The sequence below is a fragment of the Pelodiscus sinensis genome, chromosome 27 (genome assembly GCF_052426305.1).
Source record: "Pelodiscus sinensis isolate ZL-2025 chromosome 27, ASM5242630v1, whole genome shotgun sequence".
In the NCBI taxonomy this organism is placed as follows: Eukaryota; Metazoa; Chordata; order Testudines; family Trionychidae; genus Pelodiscus; species Pelodiscus sinensis.
The window spans coordinates 8,283,873-8,310,379 of NC_143078.1; the positions used below are offsets into that span (position 1 = coordinate 8,283,873).

A 26,507-nucleotide genomic window follows, 5' to 3' on the forward strand; every position below is an offset into this window, starting at 1 on the left:
CTAATGCAGTATTTTTTAGTAAGGGCATTTCACTAGGAAAGCAAAGACCCAAGGCAAACTGTTTGCTTTGTTCAGCTGTTTTATTGCTGCTTGAACTGTGACCCTGCCAAAACAGCTCTGCATCTTTTATTTGTTGCCATCTACCTGGTACTTGGTCAGGTCTAGACTCATAGGGAACATCAAATGAAGCTATGCAATTCCAGCTACATTAATTACGTAGCTGGTGTCTACATACTTTGTTTCACATCTCCCTGTTGTCCCCACAGCTGGAGGAAAAGCTCCTGTTGGCTTCCTTTACTCCTCACACAAGCAGGAGTCCTGGCAGTCAATGGGGGCACCGTCTGAGTTTAATTTAGTGAGTCTTAACTAGACTCACTATATCAAACTCCAGAAGATTGATCACAGCAGTTCCAATTTTCTGTTTAGTGTAGACATACTCCATACTCCAGATAGCTCACCGTGTTTAAAACATGCAATCAAGTTTTCAAACAGTCATTCAGATCTTCAGGTATCTAACCACATCCTTTTGTGATATTAAACTACAAAAACAAAGTTAAATTGTACTCCAGCTCCTAAGATTGACAATCCCATTGCCAGTCTGTTTGTGTCTCTGACAATGGGCTGTGAAAGTATGTAACAAAACAAAATGTTAAAGGAAAAATATATCCTTCATGGAGCCAGGCACCCAACTGCTATGGATTTCTTTTAAGCTTCTTTGAAAATTGGTCTTTTAAAGCATTTACTGGAGACTAAATTTACATGGCTCCCAGTTCTGCTTTTATGTCTTCACTGTACTCAGTGAGGAATGCCTGGCTTTAAGGTAAGGCAGTTGTTCTAATATAGTTTAACAGAAAAGTAATTTTTTTTTTAGTAAGAAACACTGTCATGGGGCTTTATGGAAACATGCGTATGAATATCAATATGCAACGTTGCAAAATGCTTTGTCTAAGGTATCATTTGAAAAGTTGCCATCTACTGAATAGGATTTTCCCATTTGTGTGCATGTACCATTCCTGTATTTGACATTTGAAATATGAAGTACAAGCCTGTTTTACTAATATAGACATGCTAAGTCAGGGCCATTAAGGGAATTTCAGGAACCAGATGGCTCATTATTGATAGGATCAATGATCCGTAAATGGGTTTGTTTTTCCTGTGGAACAGTCCATAGGAGGAGATTCCCCACAAGAACATGGGTTTAGATCACCTGATATGGGTGTCCATCACCAGTTTAGCATTTTTCCACACAGAGGGAGGCTTGCCAAAAAAGGCTTCCCACTTCTGCACAGCCTTTAAAAGTGAGAAACCAAAGGACAGGGGGGCGGCTGACAGACAACACTTCTGCTTACCACCCAACATGATGGCTGGAAACATCTAAGACTGAAGGATCAAAGGGGAGGCTGTCCAGTCTGGGAACTACTGTGAGGGTATGGTATTGCATGTAACAAGGTTCTTAGGCTACATCTAGACTGCAGGCTTCTTTCGGAAGAAGCTTTTCCCGAAGAGATCTTCCGGAAAAGCTTATTTAGAAAGAAAGCATCTACACAGCAAAAGTGTAACGAAAAAGCCATCTGCTTTTTCGAAAGAGAGCGTCCACATTTATTGGATGCTATCTCGCATTTCAGTTGTGATCAGTCTGGACAGAGTGGCCACCAGGGCACCTGTGCTTTTTCCTGAAGGCCTCTTCTTTTAAAAGAACTCCCTCTTCTGCATCCACACATGTCTTTTTCCAAAAAAGCTTTTTCAGAAAAAGGCTTCTTCCTCATAGAACAAGGTTTACCACCGTTGGAAAACCGGAGGGGTTTCTGTCGAAAGAACTCAATGGTAGTGTGGATGCAAGTATTGTTTTTTTAGAAAAACGCTGCAGTATAGATGGGTGTATTAAGCTTAGTCTATGAAGCTGGTGTGTTTTGTTTTGTTTTTTGTTTAGTAACTTATTTTGTTCTGTGTGCTATTACTTATAGCCACTTCAATTCTACTTCTTATATTTAATAAAATCACTTTTGTTTATTAATAAACCCAGTGTGAGTAATTGTTACCGGGGGGGGAGGGGGGAAGTGGTGCTCTCCTTGCATGAGAAAGGGCGGACAATATGAACTTACTCTATGTGAAACTTTTATACAGAGTAAGACGGATTTATCTGGGGTTCAGGTCCCACTGGGGATGTATGCCTGGGTGCTGAGGCAAGACCCTTTAGCGGAGCCTCCCCAGCGCTGAGCTGATCTCAGTGTCTGCATTACGCTGCATAAGGCTGGGACCCCATCTCTGTGTCAGTGCTGGATGAGGCTCAGCCAGACAGAGTAAAGGGGTTGCCTGAGAGAGCAGGACAATTCAGTGGTATGTCAGCACATCAAGTGACTGTCACAAGGGGAGTGCTGTGACCGAACTCATGACGCGCACACACATCCGTGAAGAAAAGACCGAGTGAGGTATCGTTAAGCCAGTGTTCAGCGTGGTGAAAAGAAAAGGCTGAGATTACTTTTTCTCTGTTACAATGCGGGTAGCTCTTGACATGTAATGTCTATATAGCAGCACTGCAGGGAGCAAGAAGTGTTTTACACCAGTGGTTCTCAACCTTTTTTTTTTTATAAAGTGCCCCTTTACAAAAAATTATAAGTACCCCCAGTACCTATACTTTTCAAACACACACAATTTTTTTCTACCATTGCAACACATTTGTTTAAACAACTTAATCGTAGCCGGGTAGGTGGTGAAATTTTTGGATGTAAAAAGTATAAAAATAATAAAGCGCTGTAAAACTTAAAGCAAAAATTTCTCCAAATTTCAGTTGTGTTGACATACCCCCCAGACTTCTCTCGAGTACCCTGAAGGGTACTTGTACCACTGGCTGAGAAACTCTGTTTTGCATTCTCCATTACCACATCTCTGTCTTTGCATTTCCCCAAACTGACCACAAAACTAAATGTAGCCCAAATTGTCTAGTTGCCCAGCACAGGTGTGGAACTGCACTGCTGTCCACAGCTTGCTGGTTCCAGCACAACCTGATCTGAAAAGACGTGTGTGGACAGTCGTCCTTTAAAAGCAGGATCCACAATGGCCATTAACTCTCCAGATGCAAATACTAGTATGTCTGAATGCAACATGCTAGGATCTTGAACCCCGCTGTCCTTTAGCCAGACGGCTTTTATTTCAAAGAATATCGGACTGCCTACGGAAACATGGAATGGAGATCTAGACGCCACTGACTTCACAGTGGCCCGGCATTTTTAAGAGAGGCCTGTCCCCGGCCGATCGCTTTGTGATGATGCACAATGACTTGTCCCACATAGCACTGGGTTTAGCCAGCTAACTACCTAAAATTATAGGTGTCAGCTAATGCACATGCAACATGGCGGCTGTTTGTGGGCAGGCGGCTCTGTTTTCGCAATGCTTTCACCGCCCCGTGGCTTACCTTTGATCTCCAAACGAACCTGGTTCTCTGCTTTACCCAGAATGTTGGTGGCCACGCAGGTATAGATTCCCTGGTCCTCCTTGCGAGCCATGTTCATTTCCAAGCTCCCATTTTCATGCCACTTGTAGTTTTCTCCATCCAGGGCACTTCCCTGGCCATTCTTAAACCTCACAACGAGACAAGAAATGACGGTCAGAGGAGGCGGCAGCAGGAAACGGCGCATTCCGCAGCCCACGACGATCAGCCGCTCTGAGCACCGGGGTCCTTACCAGCGCAAGGTGGGGATCGGCGAGCCAAAGAACGGGCAGTCCAGGCGAGTCCTGTTGTACTGAATCACTTTGATCAGCTGGTTCCGGGGGGCAAGAATCCGGGGAGGCACATCTTAAACAGCAAAGACCATTGTGTGGTTTTAAAATCCCGGGGGCTGGAACCTCACATGCCTCATCCCTCTTTTTTTGGTACCACATGTTCAAGCTCCTTCTTCCAGGCTTTGCAAAGTTCCACATTTCCTCCTATTCTGCACCCCAATACCCCCGTCACTTTTACCCTCCAACTGCTCTGTCTGCCCCTAGCTACCTTCTATTTCTGGCCTTCTTGCCAACAGCAATCCTGATGCTTGGAAGAGCTCCTCACTCAGTGTCCAACACCCTCCCTCTTCTTCAAAACTACCGTGTCCTGAAACCTGCCTCACGGATGACACAGCTGCTTGGCTTTGCACTGCTGTGCTGGGTATCCTTTGTAACAGAGGGCCTGAAAGACTGCATGAGGTTTCGGTGCCAGGGGAGATGGGGTTGGGAGTGTGACTATCTGTATGGACAGCCCCTCTGAATATTTACAACCAATAGGAAAGCAATCACGTGATTTTTCAGGAAGGGCCAAGTAACAACCAACTTTAACCCATTACAGTTGTGATCTATCATGACTTAAATTAGCCAGAGATGTGGGGAACATCATTCCATGGTATATGATGATTTCACCCATTAATTCAAAGACTATGGTTTTCTTATTACTATCTCTGGGCTGGGCAGTTAGGACCTTCCCAAGCCACTGCCGTAACTCAGAGATCAGCAGACCAGCTATAGCAAAAGGATAGTTACCCAGAACACTGACGAAGGCATTCGCCAGAAGGTAGCCATGTTCATTGGACGCGTTACATTGGTACACAGCACTGCTGCCAATTTGGGTATCCCGAAATACAACGGTGTCTCCGGTCACTTCCCGACTTGGGTTGGGAGAAGCAGCTTCAGAACAAACAGAGAGAGGTTGTTGGTTTGCTATTATACTCTATAAGGATGAAAAACATCAAATACCGTTCACCTCCCCACAATACATCAACCCCCTCACCCCTCATCTGCTAGGTGCCCAGTCATCCCTCCTGAATGTAATCCCCAGAGAAAGCAGGGATGGAGTACAGCTTGTTAGAGTGCCATCCTGGGAATCTGTGCAGCCCTCTGTTTAGCTACAGACCAAGGTAAGTAAGGGCTACACAGAAATCTTGTGTGGCATGCTGCCTGTCACTCATATTCAGACACTGGCCCCTAAGTCGCAGACTCTAACCTCGGCACAAATCAGGAGGGGGGGGAGTGGGTATGCCTGGAAAATGTGGAGTTCATCATTGAGAAGGATGTAGGGACCCAATTTCAATCTGACCCTCTCTGCCATTCACTCTAAAGTGAGTGACTTGACTGCTGGTCACTGGAGCAGTGTTTCTTTTTTAAAACAAACATCAAAAACATTAGCTGCCTTGGGCAGTGATCACAACTATTAAAGGTGAAATACATGGGTAATGGTTTATGGGCTATGGCCAAGACCTTATTTAGCTGACAGATTTAGCAGTTCCCTGTTAAAGAAGAAAGATCTCTCTTTCTCCCTGTCTCTCTCTCTCGGTCTCATCTGAAGTGGCCAAAAGAGTTTAGTGGCATTAGTTCCAGGGCCATTTTCAGTGTCTTTTTTAGAAGGATCTTGTTGAAATGTGATTGCTCCTGAACTGATCTCCATGCCTCCAAAGCCAATGAGCATTACAGAAGGGTTCTGATACAGAAGCGAGGCATTGATAAGATTCCTCCATGATTCCAGGACAAATACATTTAGTGAGAGAAATTTTTAAAAACCCACCACTGATTTAGGGATGAAATCTAAAATAGCGAGCGCTAGATATTATGTAACACACATGACTATCCAGTCCTTTAGTTGCCTGGACTCTGTCACACCTATGCACGCATTTAATATTAGCACCTGACTGATCCCGAACCAGGGAATTTGCCAGAGGAGGTTACTTGCAGCTTCTCTGCTATGGGTCTCTGCTCAGGTGGCAGCAGAGGGACCAGCAATGATGGAGTGGGGATGGGTGGGCTTTCATCCCCATGGGCAATGTTTCCTGTAAGCTGAGCCCTTGAGCAGCCACCCAGGAGAGATTCAAATGCCACCCAGCAGAGTGCACACAATACCCACATGAGCTTCATTTGGTGGTGCACAGCCGCACATGCCTCGGTGCACACAACCAAATTTATTCTGCACATGGATGGAAAAAATTAAAGGGAACATTGCCTGCAGGCCCTCTGACTGCAGGGCTCCACTCCCAGCCCACCTCTTACCCCATATAGCCCCTGACTCTGTTCCTCCCTCTGCCTTCCTGAGCTTGAATGCTGCAAATTAGCTATGAGTGGTGCTCCAGAAGCTCTCAAAGGGTGGGGAGGAGTTGCTGAGTACAGGGCTCCTGACTTTTCCCCATAAGTGCTCCAGGCCTGGAGCATCCATGGATGCTGAAACACGGATGTTGCCGGAAAAAGGGAAGTCCGGATTATAGAGGTTCATTAAAAAAAAAACCATCCTTTTTAATTTTAAAGTAACCTTTGGTGTCCCAATGGTAACACTGTCATAAATCTATCTTTTGCTCATAGAAAACATACTGGAAAATGCCATAAGGAAGACATTTGTGCTTGGGACATCTTCAACAACTCCTGTTTTGAAAACAACCTTGGCACGACTCATGCTTAGTACTTTTCCACCCTGAAGAAGAAGCACTCTCTCATTTTGCTGCATGCTCCCATAATAAATAAAACACATTCCCTACTAGGCAGCCCCAAGCCATCAGCGTGCTTACATTCTATAGGCTCTCCATTCACTAGCCACTGGACTGTAGGCTTCGGGTTCCCGTTGGCTCGACACACAAGTCTACCATCCTCACCGGGGGCCAAGATAAGGTTTTGTGGTTCATCCAACCAGTAAGGGGCCGCTTTAAAGACAGGAAAACATACACAGATGAGTTATACATGTATTGCGGTTAACTCCTCTGAATTCCTCCCCATTCATTAGCTGCTGAGGTGGACCCCATAGAAGATGCTACATGTGTGGAATGGGCCCTCTGGAGCCCTGCAAATCTGCAGCTAGCTGGGACTCATTTTTGCAGATTCAGATGCAGATACAAATCTGCTCAGGGCTCTAGGGCCCTTCTCCAGTGCGGAAGTGCTTTAGATGCAAGTCAAGTCTTGTATTTTAGCAGCTAGAAAAGAGATGCACATTGGCCATGCTGAGAAATGAGAGCACAGGACTCTGCAGCAGACCCTTGCATAACATTCCTAGAACCGGGGCAGGGAGAGAGAGAAGATTTGAACAACCTCCTGAAAACACTCCTTGCTGGGTTTTGTACAGTTCTGTTCCATTAGAAATGGCTCAGATCGAATCTCAAGGTTCAAAACACTTGCTGCCTTTCCCTTTACCCCAGTAACTCAGCTTTGGCAAAGCTCAGATCCGTATCCAACACTTTCAGCTTGGGTCCACTTCTTAGATAAGCAACTCCCCATCTCACTCCATTGTACTGTGCAGGACCTTTGAGAGTCTGTTTTCTATTTAGAATAATCTTCCTTCCAAGGAAGCAAACAAGCACATACCACGGAACTCAAACTGAATAGTTATAGTGGTAGAAATGTAGCCGTGTTAGTCTGGTGCAGCTGAAACAAAAAACCAGACCGTGTAGCACTTTAAAGACTAACAAGATGGTTTAATAGGTGATGAGCTTTCGTGGGCCAGACCCACTTCCTCCACTATTTGATCTGAGGAAGTGGGTCTGGCCCACGAAAGCTCATCACCTATTAAACCATCTTGTTAGTCTTTAAAGTGCTACACAGTCCTGTTTTTTGAATAGTTATAAACTGAAAAAACAAGAAATGGTCTGGTAGCACATTAAAGACTAACAAAACATGTAGATGGCGTCATGAGCTTTCGTGGGCACAGCCCACTTTTTCAGATGACCCTGAAAAAGTGGGCTGTGCCCACGAAAGCTCATGATGCCATCTACATGTTTTGTTAGTCTTTAAAGTGCTACCAGACCATTTCTTGTTTTTTCAGTTTATCCTGTACAGACTAACTTGGCTACCCCCTGAAGCTTCTGAATAGGTCTAGTTGTTATATAGAATGGGATTTCCTAGAAAGACCTGCAGAAAAACTCCCACTCAGTGGTCTCTCATGCGCTATAATGAGGGGGCAAGGCCTTCTTTAGAGATTGACGGGGAGGGATGGCCACCTACTCCCCAGTGGGTGGAGCCTGGAAGCAGAGGGGCGGGACAGGAAGTATAAAAGATGGGGCTGGAACTGCTGAAGGAGACAGATGCCTCCTGCTGAAGCCCAAAGAGGATCCCTGGAGTGCAGAGGACTTGCTAGAGCTGCTGGCTGACCAGAATGCTGAGGAGCTCCTCGGACTGCTATGGCCTCATCAACTCCAGAGAGATGGAGGACACCCACAGAGCTGAGGTATCGAGCAAAGGGATTGTTGGAAGTAGCCAAGGAGAGTAGACTACAGCCTGGTTGGGCTGTTGCCTGAATCCAGGTCAGCATGTTTTGGGTAGTTCTCCACTGACTCTGGGGTGGAACACTCTGCCATCGTTAGGGCCCTGGGCTGGGACTCAGAGTAGGGTGTGCCCGGATCCCCCTACCTTTGCTGTCAACCAGAACCATTGGGTGGCAGCCTCCCCTCCTTAGGCCTAAAAGTCTGCGTTTGTGTGCCAGAGCAAGGAGTCCCTAGACTGTTTGGGGTTTTGCCCTACCTGCAGCCACACCCCCGGACTGCCCATCAAGATAGGGCCTCAGCGACTGCTAATTCTCTAAAATCTTAGGCTAGAGAGGGACCTGAGATCAAGGGGTCATGGCCTCCTTCTGAAACTGATGAGGAGGGGTGGCCATGAACTCCTACATGAGTAAAAAAATTGCAAATACCTGATTTCCCCCACTATGTGATGTAAATTAATGTAGCTCTATTTAAAACAAAATCTGAGCTATGCTGATTTACATCAGCTAAGGACTTGCTTCAGGGGATCAGGCTAGTCAAGATGTAAATACGTGCGGGTATGGGAAAACATCCAAGTTAGTTCTGCAAATCACAGACCTTTGTGTTAGAAAAGGTCTAAGCAAACAAAAAGAACTTTCTCTTGCCTCCCCGTTCCACTGGAATACTGGTAAGGTAATTAGAATGGTGAGATAAAGACGACGTACCCTTCACTCTCACCGAGATAGTGTGGCGGATGCTTCCCATTTTGTTGGATGCTAGGCAGAAGTATTCCCCCGAGTCTTCCTCGGAGACGTTGACGATGCGAAGGGCCTTGTTAAAATTTTCCAACTTGGTTTTGTCTGTTGGGAGCTCTCCTCCTTTCTTGTACCACATGATGTCTGGTGCAGGTCTAAAGGGAGGACAGATTAGGGGTCATATTTCAGAGGAAGGTTCTTCCAAAAGAAGACATATACTGTACATAAAACAGACTACTCCACACTAAGAACCAATTAAAACAGTCCCCTTAGATTTCATTCTCCTAATAGTTTCACAGATGACTCACCCTCCTTCCCCCGTCAGACAACGACTGACTTACCCCACGGTCTTGATCAATGTTCTTAAGCTTCACCAACACCACCAGGAGTTAGATGAAATGGGTTTTACCCATGAAAGCTCATGATACAGTGTATTTGTTAGTCTCTAATTTAGGGTACGTCTACACTGCACTCTTATTTCCAGAACAGTTATTCTGAAATATCTTATTTTGACATAGCACGTCTACACTGCAGAGGAGCCTCAAAATTAGTCCAGAGCAGGCTGCCCTACGGTGGATGTGCCATTTCAATTTAGAGACCCAGTAGCCACTGGGGAGGAATAGCTAGGAATGGCCCTAGTGAGGGGCTATTTCAAAATAGCAGCAGTGGAGCGTCCACACAGGCCTTACTTCGAAATAGCTATTTTGGAATAAGCGTTATTCCTCGCAGAATGAGGTTTAGCGATTTCAGAATAAGCCGTCTGTTATTTCGAAATTATTTCAAAATCATTGTTATTTCACAATAACGCTAGTAATCTCGAAATAACGGTGCAGTGTAGATGCACCCTAAGGGGCCACAGAACTGCTCATTGTTTTAAAAGACTAACAGAGCGACCCCTCTGAGACTTTTTACCACTAGGCATGACTTTCTGAGCAGCATCCATGAGTCAATCACTTCTGCATAGGTTTAGCTGGTACACACTCCTATGGCCAAAGTTGGCCAGTTGGGAGCTCAGAAGAACTCCGCGGGGAATGTTTCCTTATCATATTTAGTAGGACACTGTATCATGTTTCACTACTTCCCCAGAGAGGACAAACAAAAGGAAACGGATCCAACCCAGAAAACATAGTGGCAGTTTCCATCTAAGATTTATGTCATCAGTTTCCACTGCTTGCGATTCATCTTTCTGTCTGCTGCCCAGAGTACATTTGCTGTTACCTGTCCTTCCGATGGGGAGGAAGACGCTATAGATTGGATCATACCTCAGTGAAGTTAATAGCAAAACTCCCAACGATTTCAAAGGTGCAGTGTCAAGGCCTGTACAATTTGCATTCTACTCAGAACAGATCAGAAAAGGAGCTGTTAGAAAACATTTCCCCACGGCCGTAAGTGGTACGTACACTCCTGAAGCAATGCATTCGAGTAAGAGGTCCACCCCTCTCAGCACTATCTGGCTGCTTGAGGTCCCGTAGGGATACATGAAGCTGGGAGTTGATTCCATAATCCCTCGGGCTGAAATCATTAGAAAAGAAAAAAAAAAACAGACCAATTTTAAAATTCTTCTCCATGTCATTTCTACCAGCAACACACATAGCTGCCTGAGTTGACAACAGGAGCAAAGAACCTATCTGTAGCATTGTGAACACACACACAGTACTTTTACTAAGAGAGGAAGATGTATTCTGGATGAGCCAGTCTCAGACCAGAAAGATACAAGGTGGAGAACTCTGGTGCACCAAGGAGGATGAAGGAGGTTCTAAAGACGAGATCTGAAAAGAAGGGCATTTGATAGGCGGGAAATGGGAGAAGGCGCAAAGCTGAGAGCAGGGAGAAGACCTAGAAAGATAGTCAGGAGAAAGGAAATGCTGGGGGGAGAGGAGAGCAACCAATTGTGGAAGGAAGATGAGCACAAGGAATTTGAACGTGATGCAGAACCAAATGATAATGTTATGGCATAACTGTGTCCTTTGCACCTGCCTATACATTAACTTGCCCCAGCTATATAACTGCTTTTGAGAGGTGAGTAAGCCACCTTCAGTTATCGTGGCAAAAGGCAAATGAGAAGAGTGCATGTCTGATTGGTTGGTTGGTTTTCACAACCATCTTGAAGAACTATCGTCTCAATAAAGCTGTTTCTACCTGGTCTCACGTGGATACACCAATGTACCCCATTAAGCTGAACAATCCCTTTCTGTGTCCCATAATAAAACCATAAAACTTCCCTTCAGAAAGATCAGCATCCTGGGACCTAATAATTAGGGTACAAGGTTTGCCAAGACACTGAAGTCAGAAGGAATTGCGACCAATTAAGTGCTTTGTCTCAAAGTGGACAGGGGAAAATCATGTGATAAATTTTAAACAAACATTGGTTATGAAATACAATCCATGCCAAACCAATTAAAGGCCAGATTTGGCATCCAGGTCTTGACCAGACAAAGCACTTAAGGAAATATGTAACTTTAGCACCATTGTATGCTTACATGCTTGAGTGCATAGCTGGATTTATACATCTCAAGCCACATCTATACGTAAACGCTGGAGATTTTGATCTATACTTAAACACCGGTGATTAGCATTTGATTTAGCGGGTCTAGTTAAGACCTGCTAAATCAAACATTGAGGATGCCTCTGGTCAGAGCCAGTACTCCTTGCAGTCACAAGGAGTAAGAGAAACCGATGGGAGCGTTTGCTCTCATCGGCCTCCCACTGTGAAGACAACACAAAGCTTGGCTTAAAGTATGTCAACTCCAGCTACATTATTTGCATAGCTGGAGGTGCGTATCTTAAGCTGACCTTCTGGATGCAATGTAGACCTGGCATCAGTTATCCCAGTGCAATCCTACTGTGGTCAATGGGCTGCATATGTATAAATTAGGACAAAATTTGGCCCTCAATTTCCTTCTGTGACATAGTTAACAAAGGAAACTGTTGCTGAAGGAAATTCAGTGGAGAGAATATACAATATCCCATCTCTAGTTGGGCATCTGTCATAGTTCTATGTGCTGTCTCCATGTGGAAATCAGAGATGGGAAACTTACATGGAATTATCTGAAAAGGCACAAACAAAAGTGCAGTTCTGAAACAAGATTAACAATTAGGATTGGTTTGGGAAGAGAGATTCAGTTGTATTCCACTAGTGTGTGAGCTGGGTCTAATACTTCAGTAAAACCCAGCTCCTACCATCCTTATCAAGTCAAGAGGCTGCTCCTTGGGAGATTTGCTGCACAAGCACTGTATGATTTGACCAAGTTTTCAATGGGACATAGATGAAGTGTGTGTGTGTGTACACGTGCACACACACACCCCTCAACTCGGTAGATGGAGTGGAACTCACAATTTGATGGATGGAATTAAAACAGTGTTGGATGAGTGTGGGTAATGCTTTTTGACAGGGGGCCACTCCTAAAATTTTAACTGGTCAAGAGCTATACTTTTCTGTGATATTCATGGAGGGGGTGCAGGGTCTGGGACAGATGCTGGCTACAGGATGGAGCTTTGGATAGGAGACTGGGGTGCAGGATGGGGTGTGAGGTCTGGGAGGGGGTTGGGTGTAGGAGAGGATTTTGGTCTGGGAAGGAGTGGTGGAGGGGGTGCAAGGTCTGGGAGGGAGTTGTGATGAGGGACAGTAGTGCAGAGGTTTTGGGTTGTGACCTGGGGCAGGGAGTTACTGTGTGGGAGGGGTGGGATGCCAAGTACAGGCTCTGGCTGGGAATCACTTATACTAGGCGGTTCCTGGCCAGCAGCCCAGCAGGGCACTCAGGCAGGCTACCTGCCTGCCAAGCCCTCACATGCTGGTGCCAACCATGTGCATCTCCACAACATATCCCTTTTGGGGAGGGAGGCAGCATGTCTCCATGTGCTGCATGTGCCCGCAAGTACTGCCCTTGCAGCTCCCATTCGCTGGCTTCTGGCCAATGGGAGCTGCGAGGATTGTGCCGGGGGCAGGAGCAGCGGGGGAAGACCCTCCCAAGGGCGCACCATGCAGATGCACATGCTGGTCCCCAGCAGCCAGCTGCTTTGAGTGGCATGTGGGGGCAGGGAGCCTGCCCGAGGGTCCCGCTGGGCCTCAGGACATTGATGTAGGATCTTGTAAGGAAAAACCAGCTGAAATCAAACAAGGTTTTAAAATAACAAAAAAAGAACCAAAGTGTGACAAGTCGGACACCGTAATCCCATCCACACATGGAAGCATTTACTTAGGGGGCAGGCAGTAAGTACCACACACATATAACAGGATGTGCGTATTGAAGATAAGCCAAAGTGACAGCATTGACTAGCCCTGCAATAATGGTGAGAGGATTATTCTGCTCTATTTGGTAACTTTTCGTCCTAAAAAATGGGCATCTTGCTTTAAAAAACAAAAAGAAACTGGAGAGCCCAGAGGACAGTGACAAAAACCACAAGTCATCAGACAAGTTAACCGAAGAGGAAAGCTTAAGAGAACTAGGGAAAGGATGGAGAGAAGGCAACTAAGAAGAGACATGCCCACTGTCTGCAGGCACAAAATGCCTCTGTGAAGCTGACTGTAGTTTAGGGATGTAAAATCCTGTGTAATTGGTTAAATGTGAACTTTACTTCAGGTTTAACCAGTTAGCCTATTAAGGGGGGCTCCTTCCCCTCTGTTGCGCCAGGCCGGAGTGGCTGTGGGCAATCCACAGGTCAGGCCTTCAGCAGACTCGTGGGCCCCATGGGGCTGGAGCAGTCCCCTGCCCGATGGGGAGCTGCTCCAGCCCCCACTGGTTAACCAGTACCAGTAAGCATCGCCCGTTAAGGGTGATGCTTACTAGTTAACCGGTTAAAGATTCACATCCCTACTGTTGTCACTTCATCACAACCATGGGGCCTAAGATGCAGTGGGCTTAGAATAGCAGCAGTGCAATTGGAGTGATACTTTCGGAAGTGGAACAAATGGGCCAAGGATAGGTGATAGGAGATAGTCAAGGCGAAAGGAGGTGTTGATTTGGGAAAGGATAAGGAGCCGAACTGTGCCATGATGGATGAGGGGGAGTGGAAGTACCTGGCCCCCTCTGACCCAAAAGATTCTTTAGCTCAGTTACCAGCTCCCATCAGAAAAACAGCTCAAGTCACTTCTGCCCAGTGTGTGTGTATGCGTGCATGCGTGTGTGAGAGAAAGCGAGAAGGGCGGACTTTGCGGCACCCGTAGGATCGCATATATCCAAGCAGCATCCTGCCCGACAGCCTCACAACCATTTTTGTTTATGGAGAGGGGCTGAGATGGGAAGAGAAAACAGTTTGTGGTGTTCACTCCATTGAAACATCTGGATCCAGCCCCGCAAAAGAAAAACTGCCTGCAGCCCAAACCACAGCTTTCCACTTGGCTCTGTCTGCCACACCACAGCTGCACTCACACATCACAGGGTTTTCAAAATACAAAATGATTAGTGGCCAACAAGTGCTGGTGAAAGTGTTAGTTAATTATTTGATTAATGGATTACCACTGTGTAGGAGTCTTGACCTTACCTCGACGATACAGTACATTTGCAAGTGCAGTAGATACACATATTTAACTCCTTTCCTACCTTTTAATAAGCTCTCTCTCCTAAGTAAGACAAATCTACTGTAGCAACCCAACACTACTGTATGGAGGCTAGGCTACAAGCATAGTGACTGGTGTTACGAAGGCAGTTCCTGCCTACAGCTATCATATCTTGATAACAGCAATTCTGCATGTATTTCCTATTTCCCTAGGCAAATATCATTTAAATGACAATCATGGTCTGAACAGGTTGCACATCTCACTACAACAATAATCTTGTTTTTCAAGAGCCCGGGAAGGGACCAGCCAGGGATAAGAATCAATGCAAGCAATTTTACCAGACAAATATTAATGATGACAATTAAAAATAAAGGAAGGGAAATTAGTATCCTGTCCCAGTTGTTTTTAAGCACCCTACAAACACACTGGGGTAGCTCAGAATACATTCTTAGTACATGCTACTGATAAATATTTGCCATTTGTCATTAGGGTGCAGCAGAAATCATTCCAAGCAGACACAAAATTCCAATTCCAGATGTGTGACATTTATAGATAGAAAGTGTCAAGCTGCTGGAAAAGTCTGTCCAGTTGGCTGGAATATGGATATAAATAAATTGGAAGTGGATTTTTATTCCTGCTTCATTTAGCTGACGTCCCTGATAGCCACACCATTATTCATCAAAGTAAAAAAAAAACTTTATGCAGGTGTGATCAGGGTAGTTTAAAACACCCACTTAACTGCAGTGTCTACAGTCCAGATTTTAAAATTGTGAAACAGCTTGCAAAACATTTAATTTCTACTAAGAAACTCAAAAGGATCTATTTACTTTCTGTACAATGAGTGAGCCACCTTCTAGAGCTAGTAAATCTTTCCAGCTAGTAAAATGTTACTAATAATGATTCTGAACTCTTACATAGCACTTCTTAGCCGTAGATCCCAAGGATGGTCAATATCATCACTGGAGATATTTAAGAGTGGATTGGTCCTGCCATAAGGGCAGGGGACTGGACTTGATGACCTCTCAAGGTCCCTTTCTGTTCTAGTATTCTGATTCTATGATCATCATTCCCCTTTACTGGAAGGGGAACCAGAGTTCAGGCACATCTGACCCAGGGCAAAAAACCCTCAGGAGAGTTCGAGTCTGTGATTCTAATCATAGGATGGTTCCAATGAGCTGTTCTGTAGTTTGGTATTCAAAGCAGACAGAACATAAATGTTTTAGGTTGAATGCAAACTGTAACCGGCATCCCTCTTCCATTAGCTGGGTTGCAGGTGGGTGTGATCTAAGAGAGATGCAGGGAAAGGAAACAGAAGCAAGATGTTGCTGCATCAGGGCTCTTGCTAACTTTTTAGGACATCCCTGATATTGCAGTTATATAGGAATGAGGCTTTTCATAGAGGCCTATAATGCCAATCTCCAAATATCAGGATGAAAATACCCCTGTACTCCCCTGCTGCTTCCTACAATGACAGGTCAGCTCCTGTGATTGTTCAGCGTCTGCCTGCCATCTCAGGACCTGCATGCAAAGTAGCAGAGAGAGATATCTGGCTCCTTGGAGAGCTGCTCTGTTAACCGCTCCTGTCTTTGCAATGCTGAAGAGATGAGAGGGCGGAAGCAGCCTCCAGCGACTTTGCACAGCAAGTTTGCTCTGCAATCTCCACCCCAACACACTGCCCGAGTGGAAAGTTCTTCACAAGCCTCCTCTGACACTGGGCTGCGGAGAAGGGGGCCAAGGAATTTAGGACTCGGAGGCATCTCCGCGAGGGGTCAGATGAGCACTCAGAAGATGCTAGAACAGGGTGTCCCAAAGTGAGCCCCATGGAGCCCTGGGGCTCCACACAATGGATCCAGGAGCTCTGAGAAAATATGAATGACATGTGTATGACCCTGTTGTTTTGTTACTCGTTTTCTGATTGTTTTCTTGGGGAAAAAAACCCACCCAGAATTGATAAGAAATAAATTCTATTTATTTGGGTACCTACTGAATTAAAATTCATGATATTTTATGGGCTTCGCCAAATTTTCAGGACCCCATAGAGGCTGAAAAATTCTGGGAACACCTATGCTAGAGCATCCTTTCCCCCCTTGCGTCACAGGTCTAGAGCCCGTAAATCCACGGATATCCGCTTTCTATCTGCGGACCATGTTTGCGGATTGGATGCGGATACACATGCCCTGTTCACTGGACTGATACGTGTGTCTGAGGAATAGATGCTATAAAACTTTTCTCCATAGGATGACTTGGAACACAGAGATGGTATGGACAAATAATCCAAGCTGAATTCCTAATTAGATTTTTGCTAATTTAGCATCCTTTCCTCAAATTGATTTGTTAGAAATTATCAGAAATTTTTGAATAAGAACAACTCTTAGTCTGTATTTCACTTGTTGGAGGCAAGGGCCTGGCATGGAAAGTCTGAGCTGTTGGACTGAGCACACAAGCTCACCCCGTGTGCTTCTTTATCGGCGGCTAGAGGAGCCCAAGTCTTAGGGCCTATCTACACTTGGAGCTGGAGATATAATGTCCAGTTTGGGTACTAGTGTGCTAAGAATAGCAGCATAGAAGCAATGGCTTGGGCAGGAGAATGGGCTCGTTGCTACCCTTGGCAGGAATATACTCAGGACAGACTGTCCTGCCACTGTGGCTACGCTTCTAACTTTAGTGCGCTAAGTAAATTCGAACTAACAGACAGATACTACCTGAGTGGGAAATTACAATCCCCAAGTTCCTCAGGTTCAGTTTTCCTATGCTGAATTCAAAATTCCATTCCTCTCCTGCAGTGTCTGTTACCTGCCTGGCGGGAAAATCTCGGTATCTACATTACACAGAGGAGAGTGAACACAAACCATGCAAATGGTGCAAAGGGATTCACTGAGAACGTCAAACTTCTATGTATTTAAACAGCATTTGCCCAGCTTTATTACTTGATGAGTGGCCACCCATTATTTCAAATGACAGTTCTCTATAGCAGTGTTTCCCAATTGGGGTTCCGCAAAGCAAAAGTAAGGGTTCCGTGAGAACCCGGCACTCCTCCACTCCCTGTTAGAGACAGACACAAATTGCAGCAGGACTCGGCAGGGTTTTTTTTTGGTGTTATTTGCTTAAACTGCTGCGGGCCAAAGGGTTCTGTGGCCAAATAAAATTGGGAAACACTGCTCAATAGGATTCCCTCTCCTTTATCCCATACATTTATATCTACTCACAGGCACACGGGAGAAATCGCTTTCTACTTCCATTGTTTGGAGACTTACATAAACTGATTCAACCCCCGCTGCTCCTAGTGAAACTATTTTCATTCTTCACCATTCAGTTCCATCTGTGCTGGGCATGACACACATTCTCCCATTTCAAGGGCATCCCTGACTCAAACACAGCACATCTTCTGACACTGATATTTGCTTAGCAGGGCGGCTACACTGACAGCACTATTCTGGGTTTTTTATGTCAAATACCCCTCAATAGTTGCTGAGACAGGTTTCACTCAAAAAACAATACCGCCCCATTTCCAGAAGAGGTCCCCCCGTACCCATATGGCATCCCTACTTAGAACATTCTTGGTGAGTCTCAGACAAGGAGGCACAAAAGAGTGGGGAGGGAATCCTCTCTTGGCCATCTCATCTGGCAGCAAGCCATGGCAGAAAACACATCAATACTCCTGCAAGATTGCTAAGACTTCTGCAGTCAGGCGATTTGTTGCCAAAAAACCAGCAAGGCTTTCAGTTGCTTAGGCAGCAGTATTCTCTATTCTTCCTGATTGTGCAAAGCGTCAATCTGGCTTGTGATTCAGTAGCTTTGCAGAGCTTTGCTACTTTTCTGATCTAGCTAATTCTCCAAGCCAACTGTAGGACGATATCTTCATAATAACATGCCCATATTACTGCTTTTCTCAGCTTCAATGAAATCTTAAAATGAAATGGCAGACCCTCTTTGGTCCACATTCCTTACTGCAACCAATTTGGCCCCAGCACTACATCTGCTGTACCTACTAGCAACCTGGGTTACTGCTCCTTGAATTCCTGCCCAGTCTTGAATGCACACTGAGTTCCTCTGCCATGCACCAGAGAACTACATGCCAGCTGGGGATGGCTGGACAGGTGGAGAACCTTTGGATTTTAAAACATGTGAGGCCCAACTGCTCCTGTAGCTACCTGGTTGCTGGGGTTTGCCTGTGCACATTTGTGGACAGAACCCAGTATCTTGTGGTACTCGAACGGGGGAAAGAGCAAAAAATAAACCCTCCTCAAAGTCCTCTTATAGTTTCAGGGCAAATAGAACCTCTCTTGGTGTTCCAGAGTCCATTTCAGCCTTGGCTTGCCTAAGCGGGGGGATGATGCAGCTTGCACCAGCACCGGGGACATTCCCCCCAGATATGCCCTGAACATGATCATGAACGGCATACACTGAATTAATTGCATGTGGGCACATCCTCCCCCTTCCTCAGAGCTTACAAACACTTGACTATGATTCCATTTCCAGCACTTTATGCAAACCTCCTCCCTTACTCCACTTACCGAATGAAACAGACACACCGTGGCCCACCACTATTATTTACATTATCACATCACTTCCATGACACTGCCAATTTATTTCAGAAGGAAGATTGGGTCCTTAGGGAGCTCAGCAATTGTGCCTCTGTAGCATAATTCATGAGCACGCCACGGGTTTCCCCCAACAAATGTATTCCCCAGCGGTAGTATTTCTGCTCAGACAAAGGGGGAAAAAAGGCTCTTCAGAAAGCATTCAATACATGCATAACACCACAACAAAGAAACACATTACTGCACTTTTCAGGAAACCATATGCCTCTTTTCCCTTTTCAATGCTACGTTTAGCAGCAAATTTAATAGATATTTTTTCTGAACGGTGAGAAATCTTGGATTTTCTTTTTAAGTTCTCTGTTCTCTGCTCTCTGCAAAAGGGCGTGTTATTTGCAGTAGAAATGGGGATTTGGATTCAATCTGGCCAAACCTCCTTGCTCTTTAAGCTTTGGTTTAGTTCATACTCCATTAATCGAAATGCCCCCAAACTGAGCATTCAGATAATTTTTTAAGCTTTAACTTTCAATAATTTGGACATCATATCGTATGTTAGGGGGTTCTCTTCTGTCCACATGCAGTTTTGATGAAGTTGAAACTAAGTTACAAAACCAGAAATAGGACTCTCGCTACATATAGTGTGTGTGTGTGTGTGTGCCTATATAGATTTGTATCACGATTGGTAACTTGTCTGTTCAATTGGCATGTCATTTTCAATGACCAACAAACTAGTGGGTGTTAACACAAGAGTAAGTTGGGTTAGGTAGAAAGGAGTTAGAACATGAAGTTCTCCAGAAGCCAGCATTGACTCACCACTGTACATGTCAGTGTGATTTCGAAAAGACGTTTCATTATGGGGATTCTCTGTAATAAACAAAAGAACATGAGCGCACCCACGGCAACAAAGCAAGCACTGAGAAATGAAAGCCGTAATGGAGGAACACAAGAGGGCAGGGACAAAATACCCAGGTCAGAACACAAAATTATTTTGAAAACATAAAAATACTGCAGCTATGCAACACAAGCACACAAAATATTCTGAAAAGTGCAACAGTTTGGAAGGAAAGGAAGAAACTGCAACATAAGACAGCAATGAAAGGAGAAAGGACTGCTTCATTGCTACAGGATGTATAATCAAATCAAAATATAAAACCCTTATTTGATATTTTAAACACTTACTGCAATTTAAGTGTTTGATTCTTTTGCTCTAAAGAGTGTGTCTGTATCTTGGAAAAATCCAGTTCTAGTGTGACACAAATGGCTATTTTACTTTTGATTCCTTAAACACACAAGGGAAGCATTTTTCTTGCTATTTTATGTCAGTATAAAACATAGGTTGAACACAGTGAAGCAACAGCACTACCACACAGAAAGGTGTAATAAAACTGAACAAAATTAAGATTTAAAAGTAGTCAGCCAAAAAAGTCCTTTAATGAAAAGGCTTTTTAAGTGCGTCGTGTCTCAAAATCCATTCTTCACTAACACACACCTATCATTCAGTGACAGGCACTTGTATCTAACAACTGTATATCTTGGAGAGCATTAATTGGCGTTACAGGATTGCTGCATGATTAAAAAGAATCAGGGACCAAGATCCAAAGCTGGTGAAAATTGGCATCGCTCCAATGAGCAATGCTGATTTGTGCCACCTAGGTTATGTCATCATTTTAAAAAATATCTCCTCTTAAATGTTGGCTGGGATCTAACAGTTATCAGATTTTTAAAAGGGACGCTACAGAAAGTTTTAGAACATTTAAGAACTGGGTACGCTGGTTAGAAGGAAAGTCACTGTCCTGAAGTTTAAACATCAAGAACAGATATGATCTTTCTTCAGAAGGTTTAAGATGACTCATTGGAGTCCAAGAACTACATGAAGCAACTGGGAGTTGGTTTGGAACAAGAACACAGTCCTCGGAGCACTACAGGGGAAAATACAGCCTGACCTTTCTACTGAATCTTTACAAAGTGGGTGGGCAATTTTCTTTCCTCCCATATGGAATATACATTGTGAAAACGGAATATAATAATTTTTGAACAGCTGGATCACCCACTTCTTAAAGCAGCCAACCCCCATAGTTTAAGGCACATATCACAACAGTTAAAAAACAAACAACAAACAAATTTCAATCTCTTCTGGAATGTGATATAGCCAAAAAACATACTATCATAACAGCCAGAAAATTAGACTTCAGGGTGCCTGCTATCCAAGGGCCTCCAGGGGGCTCCGGGGCTGGAATTTGCATGTTATAATAACACCGACATTTCCAAGGGAAGACTTAAGAAAGAGTCCAGGATAATTGAATGGCACAGTGCAGCCACCTTAATGAGCCTTTTAAAGGGCCTGAGAGAACGGTTGCAATAGACACACTGAGAGGAAGAACAGCTATACTATGTGGCTTAGTGTTTATAGCTAAGCACAGAGCTTCTTAGAGCTTGTCAATTCATCAATAATTTCCTTTGCACATTCTTTCCTTCAGCCAATTAATACATTCAGCTACATACTCAGCTGGTGCCAATAGTTCCATTGTCTTTGGTGCTGTTACACCTATTTACACCAGCTGAAAACCTGGCCCTTTATTGGCAGGTAAATGTTTCCATAATTTGACCATCTCTGTATGTGGATAATCTGAATGTTATTCGACTGTGATTATTCCCATCAATCAGCCACAAATCTAGGTACACAGCTTTTGTCAGTCCCTACACACAGGGCCCAGTTTGCCACAGTCTTATTCCTAAGCCTACTTGTGAGTGCCACAAAGGTGCAGAATGTCTCAGCCCGTTTTTCAGATCGAATTCTATGCCACTGGGGCTCCACTGATTTCAGTGTACCTCCGAGTGAGATTCCTGCTTTGTCAGTGTTCTACCCCCACTCAGGCACAGCCCGAACTACACTCTACCTGTTCTCGAACGTATAGCACGGTACCTATTTAAAAGCAATATTCCGCCTGCTCTCAAGCTACGGGAAATGCTTCTTTAGCAGAGCTCCTGTTCCTTTAATTCGGTGGCTGCTTGCCTAGTATAACATGACCTTCCAATCCCGTGTTTCAAACACTGCACTATTCCAAGTTCTCTCCTTGGCTGACTGCTCCTCCCAGGGTGCGTGAAGGCATTCAAACAGACTCTCTTTCTCTTTAGACATAGGCAAAGCTGGCAAGCTGCTACAACAGGGAGGTTGAAAGGAAGAGGAGATGCATGTGCGTGGAATGGAGAAGTTGTTGAGCAAAGAAATGGGCAGCAGGGAGCGTTTGCCACTTCGGCTGACTCCAAACTGAGACAAGGGGCGAACAGGTAAGGGGAAGCTATGCAGAGAGGCAGAAGGTTAACTGTTTTCACCTGGGATGTTGGTTATCCAGCGTAATGACGATACAACACAACAAAATCTTTGAAACATTGCTTGTGTGGTCCTCCTAACTCCCACAGTGGATGGCCCTGAACTCTCACTGCATTAGACACACAGCCTAGTAATGCCGTTCTCACTGCTGTTTCTTTGTACCAAGCAGCATCTGGGAGAGCTGGAGCTGACTAGGCATGTTCACACATTGCTTGTAGGGATATGACAGTGTAAATGGTTAACCCATGAGCTCATAGGTTAACCTACATGGTTACATGCAGCCCCCCACCCTGCTGCCTCTATATCAGTCTGCTTAAAAGCCAGCTCCTCTCAAGCACTGGCTCCCGACTGCAGCAGCAGTGCAGGGGACTGCGTATAACCATGAAGCGACCTTCCCCTGCCACATATAAACGTGTACCCGCTGAAACTTTACCAGGCACAGTTACCAGGCTAAATGCATTGTAACATCCCGACTTTCTTGTGTAATCCCTTCCCCTCTACTTATTGTTACAATGTCTTTACACCCTGATTTACACCCCAGTGTAAATGTACCCAGGGAGCAGCTCAGCTTTGTGCTCTCGAACTAAGGTGATATTGTGCTTGCCTGACTTGAGATTGTCCCCCGGTGCTGTGCATAGCAACAGCCAGCCCCTGTCTTGTAGGCTTACACATAAATAGTACCCCTTCCCTCACAAAATTTCCACATTGTCTCACAGTTATGATCTTTCTCAAAGTTTCCTCTAGCAGACCCGCAGCAAAATCAGTCCAGACCGAAACCTGCCTTCTCCTATAAACCAGTCTACTTTTAGACCAGAGACGAGAACACCGTGTCAGGAACAAGCATGTATACTCTCCATCTCCTCCTTTAACATACTCAGCTACCAGACAAATGTACATCCCTTGCACCTAGAGGCAAAATAAGGATTCTGAAACAAAGCAAACTGTCTTGCCTATGATCCCCGCAGCGGAGAAATGATTTCACTGGCAGCAAAGGCCTGTAAATGAGATTAGAGACGTAATCTGGTTTGTCCATCTGCAGCCTCAATGTCTTCTCAGGAGACTTCTCATTATGTAGTTAGAGTGAATTACAAACGTGGTGCACCTGCCCCTAGAGAGGGGGTCCATCTCTGGGCTCACACGGAGGCCACCTGCGAGCCAGCACAAGTTTTCAGTGCAATCTCCTGGGCTCCAGAGGGTAAATTTTTCTGTTAACATGAATGGGAGTCACACAACTAAACAGCGGCCCCTTGTTTATATATAATTTGGCCCTGTGCTGTGCGGCTCGTGGGTGAAACAAGGAGACTACATGTGTGTTCACAAGCCCAATATCTTCCCTACCCAGCAAGAGAAACAACGGGCTAAATTCAGGCCAGGCTTGAGCAAGTGAATCTCCAGTGAAATCAAAGGAGCTGCACCAACTTCGAACAGATCTGAACTGGGCCCCGTATAATTCTGCTCTCAGTTACACTGGTGAAATCTCAACAAGTTCAAGGAGATTGCACCAAGAACAAAATGTGACCCAGCATGTTAAGAGATTCCCTGCTGCCTGGGGCTTTTTACCTCATTCTTGCAGGTATTTGTGCACTCATTCAGACTTGCTCTGGAAAGTAGCTATCACGCAAGAGTAAAAGAACTGAGTTCCACTGCAAAGGAAATAACCCTAACCTTCGATGCATCACGAGCCCTTTAAGCAAACCCAAGCTATTGCCTGGAAACGAAACAGACTCTCTCTATAAAAACTGCCCTGCAAAGTGCAGACACTTCTCATCTCTGTGGAAGCTGTTTTGGGGTTCCCTCTTGCACACAACTATAGCATTAGCTATAGACCCGCTTCACCCGATGAGCCGGTGAAGGTCTGAGGTAATAGAGGCCTACAGGTTATTGGTCCAACTGCTACTGTCACTTTCAACTGCCAATGCTTATGGTATTCTAAACCAGGGATGAGGAACCTATAGCCCAGGGGCTGGATCCGGCCCCCGGCTTGCATGGATCTGGCCCCCAAAGCTCAGAGTTCCCCCCAGGATTGGGGAGTCCACCCCAGAGCCATGGGGGACCCCACAAACTCTACAAGCCTGACCCCTCCCCCCAGGCTTTAGTGTGTGAGGGGAATGTGAAGAGTGTCTTTCTGATTTTCAGTCGGGGGCCATGTCAGTGAGGTTTTTTGTGCGGCCCCCAACTGATTTTTCTGTGGGTCAGTGTCCCCTGATCCAAAAAAGGTTCCCCGCCCCTGTTTTAAACCATGTTAGGGAAGAAAGCGCCCTCCTGCCAGAGAGATCTCAGAGTTGCCCAGAATGCCTTTTCTGCATGAGACCAGCGGTGAACCCCTTGCAGAAAGACTTAAAACACCACCCGCGGGTCCAAGCAACACTTACTGGTTTGGATCTTGAGAGTGTATGGGTTCTTCTGCTGGATAGTGTGGGTGAAGTGGAAGCGGGCATTACAGCTGTAGTCAGTTTGGGCATCCTGCAGCAGCACATTGGAGAAGTACAAGTCGCCGTTCTGGCCCTGGGAGACGCGCTTGTCTTGGTGGATCGGCTCCATGGCTGAGAGAGAAAAAACAGGAATTGGAAACAAAAGCCACCGCATTGCTGGACTCCCGAACACCTGCCTTAAAACAACTCGGGTGCCTTCTGGCCATGCACCCAGAGAAGCCAGCAAATGCCCAACGGAGGCAGGGTCGCTGAAGTCAACAAAAGTGGATGAGCACAAACCAGTTCTTGTCCTGTGGGCCAGACATGAAACTCTCCATGAACAAAATACAACTGTGGAGGTTGCCAGGCTGTCAGGGACCTAGACCCACACACAGCCCTCCTGGCCTGCCGGAACGGACTCTGTTGGATGGCAAGAACTCAGAGGTTTGCCAACAGAATTCATGCTGCGGGGTGGGAGGGATTTTAAAGAGCGAGGTCCACACACGAGCCAGGCATTCCTCAGGACTGAACAAGGTGATTTGGTTTCAAGCTGCTGCCAACACCATGCCCGGTTACAGCAGAGGCTTGTTTTCTTGAGCCACATCCATTCAGCAGCAAACATTGGCTCCCACAATCTCCTCACCCAACTACCCGCAGGCCAACGGCTCCTCAGCCTACTCAAGCAGCACCAAACCACTGCTCTTCCGTAGATTTCCATGGCCAGAAGAAAACCATTGGGATCAACTCGTCAGATCTTCTGCATAGCAGAGGCCATGGGGCTTCCCCACTTCGTGTGCAATCGGCTGAGATTGAACTAGGGATGGGAACTAGGGCTGCTCCAGCACCACGGGGCTGCTGGCTCTCAGCCTGGGATAGTCTCTGCTTCCAGCTCTGCAAGGCTGACGACTCCTAGCCTGGGGACAGAAGCAGCTGAGCTGAAGCAGCCTCTGCCCGCAGGACATGGGATGCTCCAGCCCCTCTGCCTACCCCGTTTAATCAGTTAATCAGTTAAACTTAACATTTAACTGGTTAACTCATTACAATGGGATTTTACATCCCTAGACTGAGCTAGAACAGATCTTCTAGCAAAAACATCCAAACCTCCATACCCCCGCCCCTTGGCAAGTTAAATCACCCTCACTACTAGCACCTTATTTCCAGTCTGAATTTGTCCCGCTTCAGCTCCCAGCCAATTTCTCCCTTTCCCTTCCATTCCTACATTTTTAAAACCTGTGAACCACAAAGGGGCTAAAAACTCATGCCAGGATCTAACCCCCACAATTCCTGAGGCTTGTGGGCCGGGACGTGGTTTTCTCACTAGTTTGTGGGACATGGGACAATAAAGAAACAAAAAACAGAGGTTGAGCACCCTCGGCCTATGCCAGGAAACAACCGTTCCATTTCTGCTGCAATTAAACGGGAGAAAAGGGAGTCTGAGGTTCTTCATTACAACACACATCGCGATCAGTCAAGATTTCCCTCGGTGAAACAAATGGTGCCGGGAGCCGCAACCATCTGACCCCTGTCCCCACTTACAGCTGCTCATCCAGAAGATAACAGGGGGAGGCAGGCCTGGGGGTGGGTTGCATTTTAAAGTTAGCGGAGCTCCTTCATCGATCTCTACGAGGTCCAAATGTTCCTTTGGCCACAAGGGAGACTCTGCAATCAAAAGAAGATGCGGGAGACACGGCAAGCATGGAGCTGAAGGGAATATACTGGGGGAGATTTGTTGTTGTTTTGAAATCATATCACCCTCTCAAAGGACCTGGCCTGGTTTCAATGGAAAAACCCTGGTGCAGTT

At 45.6% G+C, this 26,507-nt stretch overlaps 1 protein-coding gene across 24 annotated transcripts in view; it reads right to left on the bottom strand.

Annotated features, from left to right (window-relative positions):
- NFASC (neurofascin) overlaps positions 1-26,507 on the bottom strand; it is a 209,342-nt gene that overhangs the window by 81,123 nt on the left and 101,712 nt on the right. For 20 of the 24 annotated variants that reach the window (XM_089773620.1, XM_089773617.1, XM_089773609.1 and 17 more), the window contains 9 exons: positions 26,243-26,365; positions 24,668-24,838; positions 19,778-19,828; positions 10,330-10,441; positions 8,900-9,084; positions 6,516-6,647; positions 4,510-4,653; positions 3,682-3,793; positions 3,413-3,579 (listed from right to left, as the gene is read on the bottom strand). In XM_089773620.1, the coding sequence (XP_089629746.1) occupies positions 3,413-3,579; positions 3,682-3,793; positions 4,510-4,653; positions 6,516-6,647; positions 8,900-9,084; positions 10,330-10,441; positions 19,778-19,828; positions 24,668-24,838; positions 26,243-26,365 (1,197 nt within the window). The remainder of the gene's footprint in view (positions 1-3,412; positions 3,580-3,681; positions 3,794-4,509; positions 4,654-6,515; positions 6,648-8,899; positions 9,085-10,329; positions 10,442-19,777; positions 19,829-24,667; positions 24,839-26,242; positions 26,366-26,507) is intronic. The other 4 variants (XM_089773610.1, XM_089773619.1, XM_089773614.1 and 1 more) reach the window with 1 other exon arrangement.